A 22,698-nucleotide genomic window follows, 5' to 3' on the forward strand; every position below is an offset into this window, starting at 1 on the left:
TACACATTTTATTCGATATCGAATAAGAGAATCCCAAAACTACGGTTTTGGTGCTATGCTATTGCCTGAGGTGAGCGAGATATACTGTTTTAGGAATGACAGCAGTTATGATTCTAAAACATTTGCTACAATTTAGAAAAAATATACAGATATGTTGTTGTTGTTGTAGCAGCATGAACAGATTTACATTAATCAATCTGGATGTTCTGCATGTTGTTCAAGTCCAAGAAATTGAGCTACTTCAACAGAATGAGTCCATAAATCCATTGGACTGAGTGAATTAGGGTTGGCTGAACAGTTAAATATGTGGAGGGTGTCATGATGGGCATAAGTTAAGGACGGCACGGTCTATGCCGGACCAAAAGGCATTAAGCCTGTTGCTCCATCCTGATCTAAGTTGTGCCAGAATGACTCTTGTTCCACGCGGCAGAATTTTCTCGGCGTCTGCTATCGGTGGTGGGCGACCTCCAAGTACGACATTCATACGGTATCCTGCTACCGCGGAATTGATGGCGTCTCTGTGAATGTCGTTCAAAGCTGTCATATACGAGCGGCGATCAAATGGATCCTGCACATACCTCTGTATGTTCTCCTCGTATTTCCGAAGGTCCTGTCTGACATGCCTCGTGGGAGACTCCAACTGTGTGATGTTGAAGTTTGGATGACTCCTCCGATGACATCCCAGAAGGAATTGTTGCGTCAACATGACGTTGTGTTCTTTGACCGGTAGAACCTTGGTTTCCTCGTGAAGGTGGTGTTCGGAGGTTATTTGAAGGCAGTCTGTGACGGTCCTTAAGGCTGCGTTTTGACAGCTTTGAATATTTCTCCACTGGGTATCACTCAACGAAGGCGACCACACTGGAGCAGCATAGTTAACCACTGACCGACCAATCGTCTTGTAGGTAGCAAGCAAGGTTTCTTTGTCCATACCCCAAGTTGGGCATTGTGGACTGCAGGATGTCCTGGAAGAGTGTGGCGTGACTGACAGTGTCGAAGGCTTTCGACAGGTCAAGTGCCACTAGGATAGTCCGTTCACAAGGCCTCTGCTGGTTTAAGCCTTGTGAGATCTGAGTGACTATGGCGGATAATGCTATGGTGGTACTGTGCATTTTACGGAATCCATGCTGGTGACGAGCAGCTGGTAGTTGTGTCTTCGCTACAGGTGACATGAGGGAAATCGGCCTGTACGATTGACCCTCACTCGCGATTTTCCCAGGTTTTAGCAATGGGATCACTCGACCCATTTTCCAGACATCGGGTATAGTTAAGCTCCTCACTGACAGGATAAAAACCATTGTCAGGTACTCGACTCCCCGCTCGCCTGGGTGTTTTAGCATCAGCATGGATATCCCATCAGGTCCTATTGCCTTTGAAGGCTTAGCTATGTTGATGGATTCTGCAACTTCAGTTGGCTTATAAAGCTGTGGTGTGTCCGAGACTGAAGATCGTGTAGTTTGCGGACAATACTTCTTTTCGCCTTGTCTCTCTCGGGGTGCTCAATGAATTGTCGGCAAAAAGCGCGCGCGCACCGTTTAGGGTCGGATATGGTGGTATCTGCAAACTTAATCGCGACCCTATCATCCTTCTTAGTCGGATTGGCGAGAGACCGAACTGTGGACAACAACTTGCCAACTCCAGAATTTCGGCCAAGAGCTGTCAACCCAGCAACAACAACTATACAGATATGGAACCTCATTAGCTGCTGGTTTGGCTGGTTTGAGTCTAAAAATAATTCATGCAGCCTTGCAGATATATGGATTCACCAATTGACGCATCAAGTATTCCTCCAAAAGAGTGATTCCTTTGCTAATATATATTTAATATTTAATAGGATCAAAATCGTCATTAAAATTAATCATATAAACAATTACTCAGTGGTTTTTTTAGTGAAACTACTAGCTATAATCGATTAATATTTTCTCTTAGCAGTAAGGAAATAGATTTAATTGTGGTTTTAATATCGAAAACAGATTGTTGGTGATCATGCAGATTATATATGAATAAAATCATAATTGATCATATGAACAATTATTCAGTGTTCTTTTTTTATGAAACAACTAGCTACATATAATCGATTTATATATTTTCTTAGCTGCTTGGAAATATATTTAATTGTGGTTGCAATATTTTTATATAATAATAATAATTAAATACATCTAAACAACTAATAGCTCAGAATAAGAAAAATAAATTATTGAAAATTAATCATCTAAAAAATAGTTTAAATGTTCTTTAAAATTTTTTTTGTAATATTTAGAACATGTCTTTAGAATTTATAGAGGATATGTGGGGGAATAAAAATATGAAAAAAATATGTTAATACTTTCCATAGTCTAGCCGTACTTACAATCTGAATTCTGAACACTTTTGGGAATTAATTTTTTTTCAATATTTTTTTGACAATAAGCCTAATTTCTTTGTTGTTATAAATTTTAAACAAAACCTTTTCAGAATATTATAGTCCAGATAACAAAGATATACATACATCGTTGATAACACACTTTGGCCTATGTTGGCTTTTAGATTACAATTAATAAATGAAATGAAATGGATATTTCGAAAAAGCCACCTTCCTCCTTCCATTTTCCAAAATTGTGAAATACAAATATCAGCCATTGCGCTATTTCAAAGTGTTCCGGTGGAGTGTTGTGATACTAGGTCTAAAAGTTCAGTGCTGAAAATATGAGGCAAATCGTTTTTGGGAAGCTCATCGAGGTCAAAGGTCAGATATATGCAAATTTTACAATAAATTTGTGAAATTCGTTATATAGATTTATTTATTTTAATGAAAATTACAGCAAAATAAATCTTTGGAGTTTGTGGACATACGATCTGGTATAGAAAAAATAAGCCGTTCTTAAAATTATTTTTACACCATACACCACCATAGTGGGGAGGGTATAATGCGTTTGTGCAGATGTTTGTAACGCCCAAAAATATTAGTCCAACACCCACCTTAAAGTATACCGATCGACTTAATCGATTAAACGATGTCCGTCCGTCCGTCTGTCTGGTCGGCTGGCTGTCCATGTAAAACTTGTGCGCAGAGTACAGGTCGCAATTTTGAAGATATTTCGATGAAATTTGGTACATATCATTTTTTCGGCTTAAGGACCAAGCCTATTGAAACTGGCTGAAATCGGTCCATTATTTCACCTATCCCCCATACAAATGTCCTCCCGAAATTGGACTTTATCGGTCATAAATGTTTAATTTATATATGTATCTCCACAAATTCCGCTCCAAATAAGTTTTATATACACAAAATTCATGTCACCAAATTTTGTTACGATCGGTCCATAATTAGTCATAGCTCCCATATAGACCCGCTTCCAAAAATCGCTTTAACGTGCATAAATCGCTTAAAAATGTTGGTATACACACAAAATTCAACATAGTTAACTTTAATATAGACATAAATCACACGTAATAATTTCATGGTGTTCGGTCCATAATTGGTCATAGCCCCCATATAAGGCCCACTTCCGAAAATCACTCAAAAATATAAATTATTGAAATTTTAAAAGAAAAATGTTTTTGCTCTTTTACTTAGTGTAGGGTATTATATGGTCGGGCTTGACCGACCATACTTCCTTACTTGTTTTTCATAAACTATATGGATCTAACACACGTTTTTCCAAACTTCTGAATATGAACAATTTCATAGATATTTAGAACTTATGCTGTATTTTTGCTTGATTTTATTTCAATTTGCATAAAAAAATAGAATTAGGATCACAAAATTCAATAAATTTCAATCTCCTGCATTTTCGATGACATTTTGTTGAGTATTTTTAACTCAATTCGATTGTTTTAAATTGACTTATTTCTAATTCCTTAAAGATAATTGTTTTAATTGTTCCTGAAATTGTTGTTGCAGCTGTAATGGAGTTTTTGTTTCATTCTTTAATCGTTTCTGTGCTTCTATTTCTTTTTCTATGTTCTCTGCATATATTTGCGGTATTTTTGAAAGGCTGCCTGTCAGTTCCTGCAGTTGCTCCTTTAATTGCTCATTTAGTTCTCCTTGTATTTGTAGTTCTTGCTGAAGATTTTCTTGTTCCTGTAATTCTCTTTGTACATTTTGTTCATATTTTTCTTGCTTTCTAAGCTTGTTTTCCCGACTCTGCTGTAACTTATCCTGCAATTGTTGCTGCATGTCTAGTTTATTTTGTAAGGCTTTTTGCAACTCTACACTCTTCAGAATTTCTGCTTGCAATTTCTCTTCAAGTTTTTCACGTTTCTCCATTTCATGCTGTAGTTGTAGTGCTTTCTGTTCAACTTCATTCTCTAGATTTTGTTGCATTTGCTCATGAGTTTGACTTTCTTGTTGCAAAGTTTCTTTAACACTTTGTATTTCTTGCTGCCACTGCTTTTGTTTTTCCTCCAATTGTTGGATCTTATTGAGTTCACACACCAAACCAAATTTATTTAAACATCTATTATCGTTCCATCTCATATTCTCTTCCATTATCATTTGAACACAAAATTCATTTTTGCCAAAGAAGTTGGGATTACCGCCGAACCAGTTGGTGTAAGTAAATTTGTTGCCCGTTGAAAGCCAAACAAAATGTTTTTCCGGAAATCGGCTCATAATACCACCAATCCAAAGAGTAGCATTTTTTAAATTATTTGCTTGGCGTATATTCTGGATCAGGCCACTTAGTTCCAAAGATTTTGTACTTGTTTCAATCTCCACTAAAGTCATGTTAATTTTTAAACACTCTGCCTGACTTTCCATCCAATTGAACTAAAAAACAAATAAGAAATATTATATATTCTATGTTTAAATAGGGAAATACACATAGAGAGGAAACTAGAAAAAAACTGAGGTTTTTAACAACTGAGTTAGGTCTTTGATAGGAAAGTTTCCAAACTATGTGTATTTATCTATGTTTAGCACTTCTGTTGATTAACTTACCTTCTCTTCAAAATCAATATAATACTGATTATTGGCATCTGATGTGTACATTTGTCCCAAGCAATAAATGCCATTTATTTTAAAAATCAATAAAACCACCAACACTTTAAAAAGATATGTTGAACGCATTTTAGATGTTGCTTCTTAAACTCTATATTAACAAATAAATATTTTCAATCTATTTCTGAAAACATAAACACTGTTTTTTTAAATGTTTAATTTAAACTATAAATAAAATTAAACATTAAAAGTGACCCGGGTTGTATGCGAATGATAAGGTTTTAGTTTTGAAGCAAGAGAGAAGTGCGAAAATCATGGGTTTGTCTGATTAATGAAATGGTTTGTTAAGAACACACAAATTGCTTTAAACTTAAAGATAATCAATGTTTTAAAATCTTCGCAATTAAAAGCAATCGAACTAGGCTTGTACTGTGATTGACAGTCTCAAAAAGTAGGGTGGAAGGGGGCTTATTCATCACTTTTCCTTGATACGCTCTCTTTTAAAAACCACAAAAGCTACACTGTGCTAGTTGAAAAAACTGACAAGCGGTGGGTTAAACTAATTCGAGTACGCTGAGTTCAGTGGTGCTAACCGTTTTTGGTTAACTCTTGTTTTCGAAATGGAGGAGGTTGCACAACATACATATATTCGCGTAAATAAAAAACGTTTTAGTTTATTGAATAAACTTAAAAATCCGAAATTCCGCAATAAAATTACCTTTAAGTAAGGCTTAACATTTTTTAATCTGCGCAGTCGTCTTAGAAATATAGATTTTTTTGGCAAAAAAAAAATAATTTTTTTTAGCAATATTTCGAAATTTTTGTTTTTCAAAACGCCATAAAAAATTTGAAAATCAATTTTCTGAATACTTCCGTATCCAAATCTATATATATAAAAGAGTAACGTTACTGACTGACTGACTGAATGACTGACTGATTCATCATCGCACAGCCCAAACGGCTGAAGCTAGAATCACGAAATTTTAACTGTGGGATTTTTGGAAACTCGAACGTTTAGGGGGTAATAAAGGGTAAAAACGGGTAAATTCGGTAACCTTATATCTTCAAAACTAATAAAGATACAAAAAAACGTAAAATAGCATGTTACTCCATTTAAAAAATAAACTGACAGGTGTTTCGTACTTTTTGGAAATTCGAAACTTTTAGGGGAGAAAACGGGTAAAAACTGTATTTTGGTACTTTTTTGCACCCTATGTATCTTTTAAACCAATAAACATAGAAACAAATTTTAAATTGTTTTCTTTAATTAACAAAAAATAAAAAATATAAGTTTGGTACTTTTTGGAAATTCGAACCCTTAGGGGATAAAAATTGTGTTTATTTTTGGTACTTTTTCATAAAATATGTTTTTCTATAATTTGACATAGACATACGAATATTTTATTATGAGCTCCCACCACGATACAGACATTTATTTGAATTAAATTTTACCAAAGCAATGGGGATAAAAAAGGTACCAAAAAGGGGATAAAATCGGGAAAATACATTTTATTGAAATTATTAAGCCAATTTTGATAATTTTTTAACATTGGTTCCTGGATTCGTACAAAAATTAACTAACAGGGTGTTATTTGGAACTCGAGTGCCAAGGTGTATATTGGGCCAAATTCGGGTAAACAGTTTGGTACATTTTTTTAAAACATATTTTTTCTTGGGCACATTAACACAGATTTTAATATTTTGAGACATGTCTGTAGCATAAACAAGTTTGGAAAAATGCAATATTTTTAAAGTTCGAACTTGATTGTTTCAAGGAAGAAAAGGGAAATTGGTACTTTTCTCCTAATGGTACTTTTTTTAATATTTTAAATTATTTCACTTATCGACATTAAAGTTAGCTGATATGAAATTAAGCATATATGGTCCTAAGTGATTGTGAATTTTAGGGGTAGACTTGTTGGTACTTTTTCTTTATTCTAATGGTACTTTTTTGAATTTTCTATAACAATGAACATAGAAACATGATATTTAGCATATATGGTCCTAACTGAGTGAGAATTCTAGAGACAGACTTTTTGGTACTTTTTCTTTGTTCTCATAGGTACTTTTTTGAATTTCGGTTTTGTGATAATTTTTAAATATTAATTGTTATAGAAACAAAATTAGTTGATAGTATAGGAAAGGCTATACAAATTTAAAATTCAAACTTGACGGGTTATGGTTTAGTGAGTGCGAATTCAAAAGTGATAATCAATTTGTTTATTGCAATGGTACTTTTTGAATATTTTATAATAATAAACCTAAAAATTTAAAATTAGGCACACATGATTCTGAATGAATTTGAATTCACAAAAGGTGACTTTAGTGGTAACTTTCTTTTGCATTTTTTATAATAATGGACCCAGAAATATGAAATTAGACATTTACAATCAGATTCACAAAGGGAGACTAAATAGTACTATTTCACTCTTCTATTTGGGGTGGCGAAGCGCACCGGGTCAGCTAGTCTTCAATAATTCTGTCAGACATGCAACCAGGACAACCTCGATTTTTGTCCTATATCTGGATTACTAAGTCATTAATATAGACAATATGGATATCTAATGACAGATATTTCAAAGACCTACAATGGGTCAAAATCGGAAAAAATATTTTTTAACCCGAATTATTTTTTCACAAAAAACCATTAAAAATCCAAAAAAAATTAAAAAAAAAATTTAAAAAAAAATAATTTAAAATAACAATTCGAAAAAAATTTATTCCAAAAAATTAAAAAAAAACAACTGGAAAAAAAAAATAAATTTTGTTTACCTAAAAATATTTAAAATTTGTATTTAAAATGATAGATATTTCAAAAACCTTTGCAACGACGTATATAAGACCTAGTAGTTGGACCTACAATGGGTCAAAATCGGAAAAAATATTTTTTAATCCGAATTTTTTTTCACCAAAAAAAAATATAAGAAACAAAAAATTTTTTTTAAAATTTAAAAAGAAAATTAAATTTAAAAAAAAAATTTTAAATTACAATTCCGAAAAAAAATTTATTCCGAAAATTGAAAAAAACAACTTTGAAAAAAAAAAAATTAATTTTGTTTACCTAAAAATATTTACAATTTTTATTTTGAAGTATAATTTGGTGAAGGGTATATAAGATTCGGCACATCCGAATATAGCTCTCTTATTTGTTTCAACTAGCACAGTGTTATTATAAGACAATTATGAATGTTCAAGTTATTTGCTGATGGGGACCTTGTATGGGGTCTAGGAACAAATTTTGCCCGATTTTCGCCATACTTTACAGTATAATTTCAGTGCACTTAGAAATAATTTGTGAAAAATTTTATGAGGATTGCCGCATATTTATGACTGCATTATTCTTGAGGGACATTTGTATGGGGGCTAGGTGAAATCAGAGAACGATATTGCCCATATTTAATTCTAAACCAGCTAAAAATTCCACCAAAAGTTGAATTTTTACAAACAAGAGTAAAAAATAAAACCAAAAAAATAAGTGTAATTTTGAATTTAATTTTTCCCGCCGAACAAATTTTGAAATAAATACCCTTAATATTTTGAAGTTGTCTCACATTTTGGACTATCAATACAAGGGTTGCGGGTTCCATTCCTGCCACAGACTCTGGGTGTTTTTGCAGTTTGTGTTTGTTTAAAAAAAAAAAACAGTTAATCACGTTTCTCCGGTCTGCGGCATGAAATAAGTCCCCAAAAAACAAAATGAAATAAGTTCTCAATATATGGGGTCATATTTCATATTAAATAAATTCCCAAATTTCGAAAATGAAGTAAATCCCCAAGCAAATAATTTAATAATTTAACGTCTCGAATAGATATGTGAAATAAGTAGTCCTCAAAAACAAAAATTAAATAAGTTCCCAAAAAAAATTAAATAAATCCCCAAAAAACAATCGTGTTTCTTTCTGTGTATTTTTATGGGGACTTATTACATTTTGTTTTTGGGGACTTATTTCATGCCGCCTCTCCGTTCATATGCAAAATGAAACAGCCAAAATTTGAGGTGAGTTAAATGATCGATAAACGAAAAAAAATGCTGTAATGTAACAAAATCGATTACTCTTTATCGGTACTGGCAGATGTGCGACTGTTGCGAAGATCCCCCGACGAGGAGATTCTATATGTGTAATTTTTTTTTAAATCGTAACACAAACGAAGAAATAGGATAATTTTAAAAATTGAACATACCCGAGGTGTCCTACTTTGGGAACCCCTGATCCCGCTCCTGGTGGGCTCATGAGGTCCAAATTCAAAACTTAAACTCGACTACACTTCCTCTTTGTGCATGTGAAATTTCATTCAAATCGGCGTAAGGGTTTAGAAGTTACAGATTTATTTCCCTCTTTTTTTATTCTCATACCACTGTGTGTCCCTTAATCTAAATTTCCAATACACTTTAGGTATAAATAAAAAAACAAATTAAAAGAAATTTTAATTTGTTTTTTTATTAGTCAAAATGTTTACTACTCTAAAACAGGCTATAGTTTTGTATTGCACAGGCCACGATAAACTAAGTATAATCTCCATTTTAATTGTAATTTCCAGAATATAAACAATATAAATGTGATTTTAAAAACATACAATTTCTTCAATGTCATTGCAATTTGTTTATGAATTCATTCACAACTTTTTGTTTTTATTTTTAAAAATAAATTTGAGCAGAAAAACATTGGCCCTTATCTACACGTGCAAGGAATTGTGGTTTAATACATACATACATATTTTAATTTTATTAAATTCAAGCAAAACAACAATTTTGTAAATCAGATTACCTCAGCTTGAGAAGAATTTGTATAGCCACCATCAATAAAGATGTAGTTATATTGATTTTGCCATTCCGTTTGTAACATATCGAAATAGTTATTGCAGATCCACAAAAGAATATATATTCTGGGTCCCTGTGAAATTCTAAGACGATCTAGCTAACCGTCTGCCTGTCTCTTGAAAACTCGATAGGGCGAAAAATTAGCTAGCTATGTAGCTAATTTTTCACAAATACTCTCTGTGGAATATCAGGAATATCATGATGAAATTGGACATAAAGAAGTTGTATATGAACCTAAATCTTTCTACCAAATTTTATGATGATCGGACAATAAATAACACCTAAATCAGAAAAATATTTTATTACTAGCTGGCCCGACAGACGTTGCCCTGTCCAAGTTAAAAAAAAGTTCGATTTGTGAATTTGTGGGAAGCGGTTTAAAAAGGGTAAAAATAGTTAAAAAGAAAAAAACGTATTATTGCATGATAATTTTTATTTATATAGGACATAGAATAAAATATACATAGAAGCGCTACTGAGAGACAAAGAACCTAAGTTTGTTGTCAAAAACCTAAGTCTTGCAAGAACAGAATACATGTAAATCAATGTACATATTTTGAGTTTTTATATAAAAAATCGAATTATGGTCAGAAGTATGAGTGATCACAGATCGAGCTGCTTTTCTTGATTAAATGCTTGTTGGCCAAGTTATTAGCGAACTTAGATATTTTGAGTCTTTATATAAAAAATTGATTTTTGTCAGAAATATGAGTGATCGCAGATCGAGCTCCTTTTCTTGATTTAACGTTTATTGGCCAAGTTATTAGCGAATTTAAGCTATTGAGAGTTTTGTATATAAGTAATCGAATTTTGGTCTGAAATATGATTCATCACAGACCGATGTATTTTGCAGATATATTTAATAAGTGGGCGTGGACAATTTATATTTATGTAAAAACATTAATAAAAAAAAATAGATAAATCGGTCCAGGCGTCCTGAGATTTTAGATATATCGAAAAGAAAATTGGAGTGGTCAATTTTTCTTTCAGTAAAAACTCAAATCGATGTAGCTGTTTTCCAATTTTAGGTAAATCGAAAAAAGTGGGCGTGGTCGATTTTTCATTCCGTGAAAACCTAATTTGAGCTGTGACTAACACTTTAAAACAAATTTGTCTAAATCGGTCCGGCCGTTCTCTACTGATGCAATTACCAACGACATTTGATTTTAATTTATGTAGAAGATAGATTAATAAATAATTTAAAGTTTTAAGAAATTAATCACTCTATAAAACTCTGTTCGGAACATAACTGATTCAATTCCCCATAGAAGGACAAAACTACATATTGATGGTGGGTATACAAGATTCGGCCGAGCTGAATCGTAAGAACAAAATAAAACTGAAACCAAAAGTTCGGTTGCCATCGGCATTACCATCGAATCTTTAGATACATAGGTTCTTGACAGTAATCCTAATTTAATTACAATTGAATGTTTTTAAATAGTCTGAATTTTGCCTAAATCATAAGTGATTATGTATTTCCAATTTAGCTTTAATCCCAAGTCTTTATGGAGTCCCAATATAGTTGCAGTGATTAGAAAAAAATATATGTATGTAAAAATATATATACTTATATATGTAGACCAATTTAAATCTCACTTAATTGAAATTTATTAAAAACGTACATACAAAACTTTTTAAGATTATTTAAGGAATGAATAATAATAAGTGCAAATAATGTTAAAATTGTATTATTAAAAAAATAAACTCATTTCACCAACAGTGTAAAGTACCTTCAAAAGTTATTCCAATATTTAATATAGGGAGAATTTAATATAATGCTATAGTGAACATTATTTGGAATTTCATCATCTTGCAACTCGTTAGTATCCTTAAATCGTTGCAACATATATTGCAGTTTTCCTTTAATCACTGGCTGCTTTGAGCTCTTTTCAAGTTTGGTGTATTTCTTAAATTTGTTGTTGTCTTTAGGTGCTATCAGTTTGTTCTTAATTTGGTTTTGTAATTGTAAATTTTCAAAAAGATTTTCATGTTTATTCGCTTCATTTTCTTTAGTTTGTTGTAATTGCTGCTGCAGCTGATCTTGCAACTTTTGTTGCGTTAGCAATTCTTGCTGCAAATTTTCTTGCTTTTTTACTTCCACTTGCAACTGTTCTTCAAGTCTTTGTTTAGCTTCTTTTTCTTGTTCTTTTAGTTGTTTTATCTGCTCTTGCAGCTGTTTTATCAAGTTTTGTTGCTTTTGCAATTCTTGTTTTAGTTCCTGTTGCTTATTTGTATCCATTTCCAAATCCTGTTCTAGTTTGGATTTTTCTTCTTTGAGATTTTGTAATTGTGTTTGAAGCTGATGTTGCTGTTCTCGATGCTGGTTGAGTTCTTCTTCTAATTTAAGTTTTTCTTGTAAGTTTTTTTGTAAATTCTCTTCATAATTAAGTTCTTGACGTTGTTGTCTCTTTTCCATTTCCTTTTGCAATATCTGCTCTCGTTTCAATTGTTGCTCTTGAAATTGCTGCAACTGTTCTTGTATTTGATGTTGGAATTGTTGTTGCTGTTGCAGTGTCTGATGTAAAACCTCTTTCGTTTTTACTTCAGTTTCTAAATTCTCTTCTAATTTCTCTTGTGTTTGTAACTTTTGATCTTTAAGGTTTTTCAGTTGCATTTGAAGTTGTAGTTGCAACTCTTGTTGCTTTTGCAGTTCTAGTAGAAAATGTTGTTTCTTTTTTATTTCATTTTGTAAATTATCTTCCAGAGCTTCTTGTTCTTTTAGCTCTTGTTCTTCAAATTGTTGCAACTGCTCTTGAAGTTCGTGTTGGTTGTCTTCCTGCTTTTGCAGTTCTTGTTTTAAATGATTTTGTTTTTTCAATTCCAACTTCAAATTCTCCTCAAAATTAAGGTTTTTCGTGAATTCCTGCTCAATTTGTGCCTTCTTCTTGTCCACTTCATGTTGTAGATTTTGTTGTACTTGCAAATAGTTTTGGGTTTCTTGCTCTAAGGTCTTCTTGAAAATATTCAATTCCTGCTGCAATTTCTCTCTTTGCTTCAGTTTGTCCTGTAGTTTCGCTTGTATCTCTTGATGTTTACTCTGTTCACATACATAGCCGGAACTATGCAGACAGGAAATATCATTCCACTTTAAATCCTGGGCCATTAACATTTCTACGCAAAATTCTTCTTTGTTGAGAAAGTTTGGATTTTTGCCGTACCAGTTGGTGTAAGTAAATTGTTTGCCCGTTGAAATCCACACGAATTGATCAGTTGGATATTGAGTCATGAAACCACCAATCCAAAGAGTAACATTTTTCACATTATTTTCCTTACGAATTTTTTTGAATAGCGTATTCAGCTCCATTGATTTTGAACTCGTGTCCACATCCACCAGTGTCATGTTCATTTTAAAACAGGCTATTTGACTTTCAAACCAATTGAACTATAAAAAAAACTTAACTTACATTAAAACTTATTTATTTTGTTTAATTTCAAGACTCTTAATACATACCTTATCGTCAAAATCTATATAATATTTAGTTTGTACATCTGATGTATAGAATTCTCCCTTGGCACAAATGCGATTAATTTTGAAAATTAATAACACCAAGATCAGCGTGTAAATAGATCCCAAACGCATTTTAAATAGTTCTTTTCTCTTGTGCTAATTTTAAACAATTAATCTTGCTAATTAATATTTTACTACTTCCCACCATGGCAAAAATTGGTTAGTACATCTATGCAAACTATTTTGTTGAAACTATAAATAAAATTGTATGATAAAATATAAATGAGACTGACCGATGATAAGCCAGGTTTTTGAAAGGCAAAAAAAAACTTTATTTGAAAGTATACTAAGCATATGACTTGATTTGTAACACATTGCACAGTATGGTAGAATTAAAATATTTTGGAAATAAATCTGTCATTTTTAAATGGCTGATCCGAGTGACTTTAAATTTGACATCGACATAGGAGTATTCAAGTTTACCTTTTGACGAGGGAAGCCAAAGAACCTGATATCGGGACTCAAGATAATACATCTCAGACATTCATACCTTGGTCAAGTTTTTCATTAATATCTGACACAATATATGTTTGACTTTAAAAGTCTAATTAGTTAAACAATAAATAAAAAAATCATATGTAAAAAGCAATATCTTTTACGAGTCTAAAAATAACACAGTAATATAAAAGTGATCGAAAAGAACTTGCAGGGGTTCTCATACAGCAAGTCTGTTTTGTCAACAACTTCAAAACATTATAAAAATGATCTTTAGAAACTAATTTTCTTTTTTTTTTGAAAGATATGCGATTTATCTTTTATATAGAAAAATATTCGTAAAAATCGGTTAGAAAATGTCTGAGTTAGGGTAGTTTAAAGTCAGAATGTTCAACAACTAAAGCTAAAATTAGCATAACTCATTAATTTTTATACCCTTCACCTTCGTGAGAAGGGTATATATAAGTTTGTCATACCGTTTGTAATTTCCACAATATAATTTTCCGACCCTATAAGTATATATAATCTGGATCCTTATAGATAGCGGATACGATTAAGCCATGTTCGTCTGTCTGTTGAAATCAACTTTCCGAAGCCCCCGAACAACTTACACACACGATTCATACATCAATATCTCCGGAACTCTTCCGGCTCGGAGCACAAATGGCTGAGATATAAGAAAAAACCAGGACAACCTCGATTTTTGACCTATATCTGGATTACTATGTCATTAATATAGACAATATGGATATCGAATGATAGATATTTTCAAGTATATAACACCATAGTAAGTTGGACCTACAATGGGTCAAAATCGAAAAAAATATTTTTTAACCCGATTTTTTTTTTTCAATAAATTTTTTTTCGCTAAAAAATTTAAAAAAAATATTTAAAAAACAACAAAAATTTTTTTAAAATTTAAAAAAAAATATTTAAATTTAAAAAAAACAATTCGAAAATTTTTTTTTCCCAAAAATTAAAAGATCAACTGAAAAAAAATAAATGTTGTTGACCTAAAAATATTTAAAATTTTGTTTTCTCGTAAATATATCTGATAACTTAAAAAATTGTATTAAATATTTTTACAGTTTGATCGATATTGAAATAACAGGATTATTAATATAAGATGTTACATTTGGGGTATTCACACGGTCTGCTATTAGTCATATTGTCATAATGTCCTATTATATTATAATAGTTGTTGTTGTGTTTTAAACCAAAAAAAGTATTATTTTATGACAAAACAATAAACATAGTTCAAATAGTTTTATTAGTTTAGAACTTTTTTGTTTGAAACACAACAAAAATTTGATTAAACTATCATAATATATTAGGACATTATGACAATATGACCAAATAGTAGACCGTGTGAATACCCCAATTATGTAGCGTTGCAAAATAACATGTTAAATTAAATATACCATTAATGACAAAGTAGTGCAAAACATTCAAAATATTTGCGGTTTTCTTTAATCAGCTCAACTGCGTTAGATTTAGTTTTATGTACCAAAAATTTGTGTTGGACAACTTATAGTGGCAATCTGTTAAGTCTACATTTTATGAACATTTTGCTATGCTGCGACATGCAACAGTTCAAAGTGGGGCAGAATCGAAATTTTTTGGAAATAAATCTGGCATTTCTAAACGGCTGGTCCGATCGCGATAAAATTTGACGTGACCGTAGCCAAGGAGTATTCAAGTTTAAGTTATTAAAATGGATCCTACAAATGCTCCAGGGGCGACGTTATGGGGGCTCAAAGTAGGGTACCTGCGACATGTAAAATTTTTTAACACGTGCCTTTTTTTATTTCCCATCCTATTTCAAAGATTTTTATATTTTTGGAAAGCGTTCGGCTAGGTCAAGCGCTCGGCTAGGTCGGCATGCTTGCACGTGCTATTTATCTCTTCTAATTTTCGAGTTATAGGCATTTTAAAATTTGGCCATACCTTGGCCCGTTATTTTAAAAATATAGGGCGTAATTTTGGACCGAATGGACTCGAGTTTTTTTTGTTAGTTAGACAACTAAATTACCAATAATATACAAAAGATTTCAAATCAATATCTATTATGCATCCAAAAATAAATGATTTTCAATTAAAATATTAAAAAAGTAGATTTTTGCTGTTTTTTGGGAGAAAAGGTGACTTAACTCTTTTTTTATTAAAAAAAAAACTTTCTTTAAGAACATATAACAATTTTATGTTTTTCTGTAGGATATCTTAACGGAGAACATTTTGGTATAAAAAACATGTCCCACTTTTCAAATATGGCGCCCCTACGTTTTTCGGAATTTGACCTATTTTTTTAATCAAAATTTCTACTTTTGGAAACCTTAGTGTGTTCCCTATTTATCGCCAAAGTATTTTCCCAGCCCCGAATGAAATGTGGACCCTATAGGCAAAATTGTAAAAAATACCATTTTTGGGATTCTCGCTCCTATTTTTAGGAATTGCCGGATTCCTTTTGACCTTTTGACAAGTTTTTTTACACCTTGTTATTTAGAATGAGAAACTTAAAAAATGAGTTTCGATAATAAATAAAGATTTTATTACATATTATATATTCATTGAGTTTCTAAAACTAAAATTTATATCAAAATTTTAATAGGATTGCAAATATTAGGAACAATTTGATCCACATGTATTCCGAGTTATATTTTTTTGTTTAGATAAAATTTCAAGTCAATATCTCAATTAGATTAAAAAAAATGCCACTTTAAAACTCCGTCCTTCAAAATTATTGCACTTCATAGGATACAGTTAACCTATTCGCAGGTATAACCAAAAAAAAATATTTTTTTTAACGGCAGTTTCAAAACTCCAATTTCAAATTTTTAAAAATTTTGTTAAACAAATTTCAGAATTTTTTGATCATCACATGGGTATTTATTTATAACATAATAGGGAATAAAAATGTGAAAAAATATGTCAATACTAACGAAACTTAAGAAAAATATAACATGAAGTCTAGTATTTACAATAACAGTACAAAAATGGAAATTAACCCTTAAGAGTACTTGGGGTCAAAATAACTATGTTTTTCATGATTTCAAAAGTTCAGTGTCATTTGGACCCCAAATCCTATTAAGGGTTAATTTCCATTTTTGTGATGTTATTGTAAATACTAGACTTCATGTTATATTTTGCTTAAGTTTCATCAAAATCGGCCAAAAAATATATAAAATTTCGGTATCTTTCCATTAGAAATTCCAAATATTGAAAAATTTGACCTTTGACCTTCACGATTTAAGGGTTAACGTTTTCCGATTTTAGAAAAACTTTCAGACTATATTTAAAATTACCTGGACTATAATATTCTGAAATTGAAATTGGGCTCATTCGCCAAAATATACTTTCAATTAATTAAATTTTTGTCTGAGAACTGTCAGTATATTGTCACGATAAAAAATAACCAGATATTGAAAAAATCGGTCTTAGTATTGTAAATAATTTAATAAATAAAGAAGATGTTGCTGAACTATTGGAAAACAATATTGCAAACATTGCTCAAACGTTTCTATATTAATAGGGGGTTTTTTTTTAGAGGCGGATAACTTTAAATTGGTAGCACTGTTTGTTGTGACAGCTGATTTGGCTGTTCTCTGTTGTTTTCAAAATTAGTTTGGTTTGGCAACAGACATGAACCTATTCAAATATTTTTATATTTGGACGATAATTCAGATATGGCATTGAAAACGCCCTTCAAATGCCTTTCACGTGATACCAATATTTCATATGTGTCCTGAAAAAGAACCTTTTTATACTTTAATCCAGCTCACCAAACTCAGGACAAAAATTTTAAGGACACAAATTATAAGAAACGGTATCATTGATATCTTAACTGTCAGCAGGCATCTGTCAGTTGACTCCTGTCAAAATTTTAACAATCTGCGTCATTTAGTTTGTGTTTGACAGCCATTGATAGCAGAGTACCGCGTGACTTGAGGAAAAAATGGAATAAAGAGAATATCATGTGGTCATTATAATTAAAATTCACTCAAACCAAGGCTAAGCTTGATAAATACTATGGGAATCTTAATCTACCACAAACGCGATCATGTGAAAACTTCGCAGGAGTGTTTAGCGTTGTTCAACCGCCATATGGACGAGTCTCTGTGCCGTTTCGTAACCGAGGACGACCATACCGCAGTAGAAACAAAGAGGGCCAAGATGTGGCTGACAAACCCTGACAAATAAAGTCATGTAGACTGGTGGCGTATATGCCAATTTATTGGGTCGATTTAATGAAACAACCCCATTTGATCAATAAAATATTTATTTTTTACATGGACAATGCAAGGATGCATACATTTGCAGATTCCATGGTGAAAATCAATGTGTTAGGCTACGAATTGTTCCCTCATCAGCAATATTCTCCGGACTTAGCCTCGAGTGACTATTTCTTGTTTGCAAAACCTGAAGAATTGGCTCAGCGGAAAAAATAAAAAAAAAAATTTTCCGAAATCAAAAACTTTTTTGACTTTTTTTTAAAATGGGTCTCTATTTTCTCAAAATAAAGCTTAGATATTTTCCTTGAAGACCTATGTGATCTCTTAGTGGGATGCGAGTGGGATATCTATCAAAATAAATATTTTGTAACTCAAAACATACAATTTTTGACTTTTTTTTGCAAAATTAAAAATTTTTTTGACTTTTTTTTTTTCAAAATGCTCAAAAGAAAGCTTTGATATTTTTTTGCTCAAAAGAAAGTTTTGATATTTTCCTTGAAGATATTTTTGGTTGCTTAGTGGGATGCGAGAAGGATATCTATCAAAATTAATATTTTGTAATTTTTTACTTTTTTTGCAAAATCTAACTTTTTTTTCAAAATGGGCCCTTTTTTGTAAATTTTTTTGCTCAAAAGAAAGCTTATGTCCATTTCTTTAAGATGGTTTTTAGTCGCTTAGTGGAATGCGAGTGGGATATCTATCAAAATAAATATTTTGTAACTCAAGACATACAATTTTTTACTTTTTTTTTTTGAAAAATCTAAATTTTTTTCCATTTTTTTAAGTTTTTTTTTTGGCTCAAAAGAAAGCTTTGGCCTATTCCTTTAAGAGTTTTTTGGTTCCTTAGTGGGATTCGAGTGGAATATATCTATCTATCTATATAAATAAAAATCAAATGTCGTTCGTTGGTAATTGCATCAGTAGAGAACGGCCGGACCGATTTAGACAAATTTTTTTTAAAATGTTGGTCATAGCCCAACTTAGGTTTTTACGGAATGAAAAATTGAACACGCCCACTTTTACACCCACTTTTTTTGATTTATCTAAAATTGGAAAACGGCTACATCGATTTGGCTAATTTTTTGTTTAAATGATCATAGACCAATTTAAGTTTTTACTGAAAGAAAAATTGACGATATATCTAAAATCGCAGGACGCCTGGACCGATTTAACAAATTTTTTTTAATGTTCGAAATACATTTTCCGCAAAAGTTTTTACATAAATAAAAATTGTCCACGTCCACTAATACGCCCACTTATTAAATACATCTGCAAAATACATCGGTCTGTGATCAATCATATTTCAGACCAAAATTCGATTACTTATATAAAAACTCACAATAGCTTAAATCTATAATAACTTGGCCAATAAGCGTTTAATCAAGAAAAGGAGATCGATCTGTGATCGCTCATATTTCAGACCACAAATCGATTTTTGATATAAAAACTCAAAATATCTAAATTCGCTAATAACTTGGCCAATAAGCGTTTAATCAAGAAAAGGAGCTCGATCTGCGATCACTAATTTTTCAGACCAAAATTCGATTACTTATATAAAAACTCAAAATATGTACATTGATTTACATGTATTCTGTTGTTGCAAGAACTTGAGTTTTTGACAACAAACATACGTTCTTTGTCTCTCAGTAGCGCTTCTATGTATATTTTATTCTATGTCCTATATGAATAAAAATTATCATGCAATAATACGTTTTTTTTTTCTTTTTAACTATTTTTTTATTTAACTTTTTAACCCTTTTCAAACCGTTTCTCACAAATCGAACACAAGCATTTTTTTAACTTTGACAGGACAACGTCTGTCGGTTCAGCTAGTAACAAAATAAATGTTTTAGCACAAAAATTGTATGTCTTGAGTTCTAATTGCATTTCCGAACATTCCACTTTAATTCAGAAACTTCCAATTATATTTCAGAAATGTCTAATTGTATTTTATTATAAACCAAATTCATTATAGAAATTTTTGTTTTATAAACCTTTGATAAATTTAAAATTTGTTTATGAATATGGGCGTAAAGCTATAACTTAACAATTTTATTTTATTTAAAAAAATAATGAGGTGCAAATTCATTAATTTTGATGAAAATGCAAAATAATATCGCGATATTTCTTATGCATATCATTTGTTGGCATCTGTTCTTGCTCTTTAAGCTTAAGCAACTCCTCCTGAAGCAGGTCTTTTAAGTTTTGCTGTATTTGTAACTCTTCCTGTAATTGTTGCAGGTTACTTGTGGCCTCTTTTAAATCTTCCTCAAGCTGTTCAAATTTTCTTACTCCATGTTTTAACTTCTTATGTTGTTCTTCAACTTCTTGTTTTAGATTGCTCTGCAATTGCTGATATCGCTGATTTTCTTTTTCAGCTGTTTCTTTGACACTTTCCACTTCTTGTTGCAATTTATCCTGCTGTATTTGCTTTTCTTGCAGTTGTGCCTGTAACTCTTGTTGCTTTTGGTCTCTCTGCAGCAGTTGCTGTTGTAGTTCTTGTTGTTTCACCCTTTCCTTTTGCAATTCTTCTTCCATGTGTTTATTTTGCTGGCGATTTTGGCTGTTCTCACATATAAAACCTTGGCGATTGGTGCAGGCAATATCATTCCATTGCAAATCGTTGCCCCAGCCAATGTGAGCACAGTACTCATTGTGGCCATAAAAGTCTGGATTACTGCCCTGCCAATTGGTGTAGGAGAAGGGTTTTCCCGTATCAAGCCATATAAAATGTCGATTCGGATATTGAGTCATAATGCCACCAATCCAAAGATGAACATTTCCAAAGTTATTTCTTACGAGAGTATTGATTTCTTGCGATTTCGTACTCGTATCAATTGTTACTAAAGTCATGTCCATTTCTATGCACGCAATTAAGGCTTCGAACCAAGAGTACTAAAAATAATCATTTTTCAATTTATTAATTCTTCGGAAACTTAACTCACTCACCTTCTGCTCTTTATCAATGTAATAGACATTATTTTTGCTGGTTGTAAATTTTTGTCCATATGCCTGAATTGGATTTAATTTAAGAACCAATAAAATTATAATTGGAGCGTAATAGACTGCGGAATGCATTGTAGTTGTTGATTCTTTGGCACTTTATTGCAATTTAATTGTTTTCATATAATGTTCATTTAGTTTTATAAGTGAATTTAAGATTCAATTTAATTTCATGTGTGGAAAAAGAAACAAAAAGTGATGGAGTATTTTTAACCCTCTAACCCGCAATAGTGCCTCAAGGCACCAATTATCTCAAAAAGTAATTATAATTTTTTTTTAAATTTAACTGTGACTTTAGTTACAGATTTGTTAACATTTCCCTCGAAGATAGAAATGCATTCTGACTTTTAGTTTTTGTTCTGTGAGCTGTTTTGTGAGTGATATCATAATTTGAACACGTGAAATTTTGTGTATCATGTTTTTTTTTAAATCAAAGTTTTACTAACTTTTAGTTGCCCGATCTATTCGAAATTTTTTTTATTACTTCTTTTTCATTAGTTTTTCAATAAAATCGTATTATAATTATTGTTTTTACACCTAAACCGACAAGTGCCCTGAGACACTCTTCACCTGGTTCCTAAACTTAATTTGCAAATTAGTTTCAGATGGCTGTTCTGTGTTTATTGGGTCATAATTACCCTAAAAAAATTACTCGACAACTTTTTTTTAGCTTTTACATAATTTGCGGGTTAGAGGGTTAATTCTTTCTCATTTTATTTTCGATCGAAAAATGCTTAATCTTTAAAAAGCAACACAAACAAATAATTCGAGATGATTTTTGTACAGATGCATTAATAAACTTAAAAAATGGTTTTAGACGATAAGACTTTACTTCGCATTCGTAAACGAAAAATATTTCGAACGTTTCTGAGCTTTCGAGAAATGTACGGTTATTATCGAATGCCATCCAATTATGTCCAATTTCCTCACGATATTAATTATTATAAGACAATTATAAATGTTCAATTCATTTTCTGATGTAGACCTTGTATGGAGACTAGGGACAAATGTTGCCTGATTTTCGCTATAATTTACAGTATAATTTCATTGTACTTAAAACTAATTTGTGCAAAATTGTATCAGTAATGTCGTACTATCAACATATTTATGACTTCTCAAACGTATTCCGGGGGGACATTTGTATGGGGCTAGTGTCGATATTCCCCATTTTCAATACCAAGCAAACCTCAATTTCAACCAGCTAGCACCTTTTGTGTGAGCCCTATCGTGTTTTCAACAGACATAAAGGCGGACGGACATAGCTAGATCATGTTAGAATCGTATGAGGACCTAGAATATATATGTTTACTTTTTGGTTCTACGGCCAATATTTCGATATGTTACAAACGGAATGACAAAATCAATATACCCCTCATCTTTTTGATGGTGTGTATAAAAAACTGGTACATTCGGATAAGAATTCGCTCGTATATGAATGCGAAAATTAGCCTCCTTCGTACTCTTCTACACAAAATTTTGACAGATTATATTAATTGTGGTGACTGAGACATTTCTGAGGCTATTTTGGAAAAAACCCTAAAATTTGTTATTATTTTATTTAAAACTGATTGTGCCAACGCAAATACCCACAATCAGACCACTTTTCGTCATACTTTTTATCATATGCATGAAATTGCATTTTATAAATACTGGCCGCTGGTTTCAGCACTAATCCAAATGAACTATTTCCTCCGCTTTAAACAATCACCGCAAATTTCACGCAGGGAAACAACAGATACGACAATGCACTGGTTGGCATTCTTCGATTTTAAAATTTTATTTT

At 31.6% G+C, this 22,698-nt stretch overlaps 2 protein-coding genes across 2 annotated transcripts; both read right to left on the reverse strand.

Annotated features, from left to right (window-relative positions):
• Positions 1-3,829: 3,829 nt before the first annotated feature.
• On the reverse strand, positions 3,830-5,047 carry LOC135951743 (lectin subunit alpha-like). The gene is made up of 2 exons (XM_065501446.1): positions 4,919-5,047; positions 3,830-4,747 (listed from the first exon to the last, which is right to left on the reverse strand). Exons 1-2 carry the CDS (start codon positions 5,045-5,047, stop codon positions 3,830-3,832), a joined length of 1,047 nt encoding a protein of 348 aa, XP_065357518.1.
• A 6,425-nt stretch (positions 5,048-11,472) lies between these two features.
• LOC135951754 (putative mediator of RNA polymerase II transcription subunit 26) lies at positions 11,473-21,002 on the reverse strand. The gene is made up of 4 exons (XM_065501457.1): positions 20,862-21,002; positions 20,004-20,807; positions 13,192-13,344; positions 11,473-13,122 (listed from the first exon to the last, which is right to left on the reverse strand). The coding sequence occupies exons 1-4, from the start codon at positions 20,988-20,990 to the stop codon at positions 11,473-11,475; spliced, it is 2,736 nt and encodes a 911-aa protein (XP_065357529.1). The 5' UTR covers positions 20,991-21,002.
• Between the last annotated feature and the right edge of the window lie 1,696 nt (positions 21,003-22,698).

The sequence above is a fragment of the Calliphora vicina genome, chromosome 1 (genome assembly GCF_958450345.1).
Source record: "Calliphora vicina chromosome 1, idCalVici1.1, whole genome shotgun sequence".
Lineage (NCBI taxonomy): Eukaryota > Metazoa > Arthropoda > Insecta > Diptera > Calliphoridae > Calliphora > Calliphora vicina.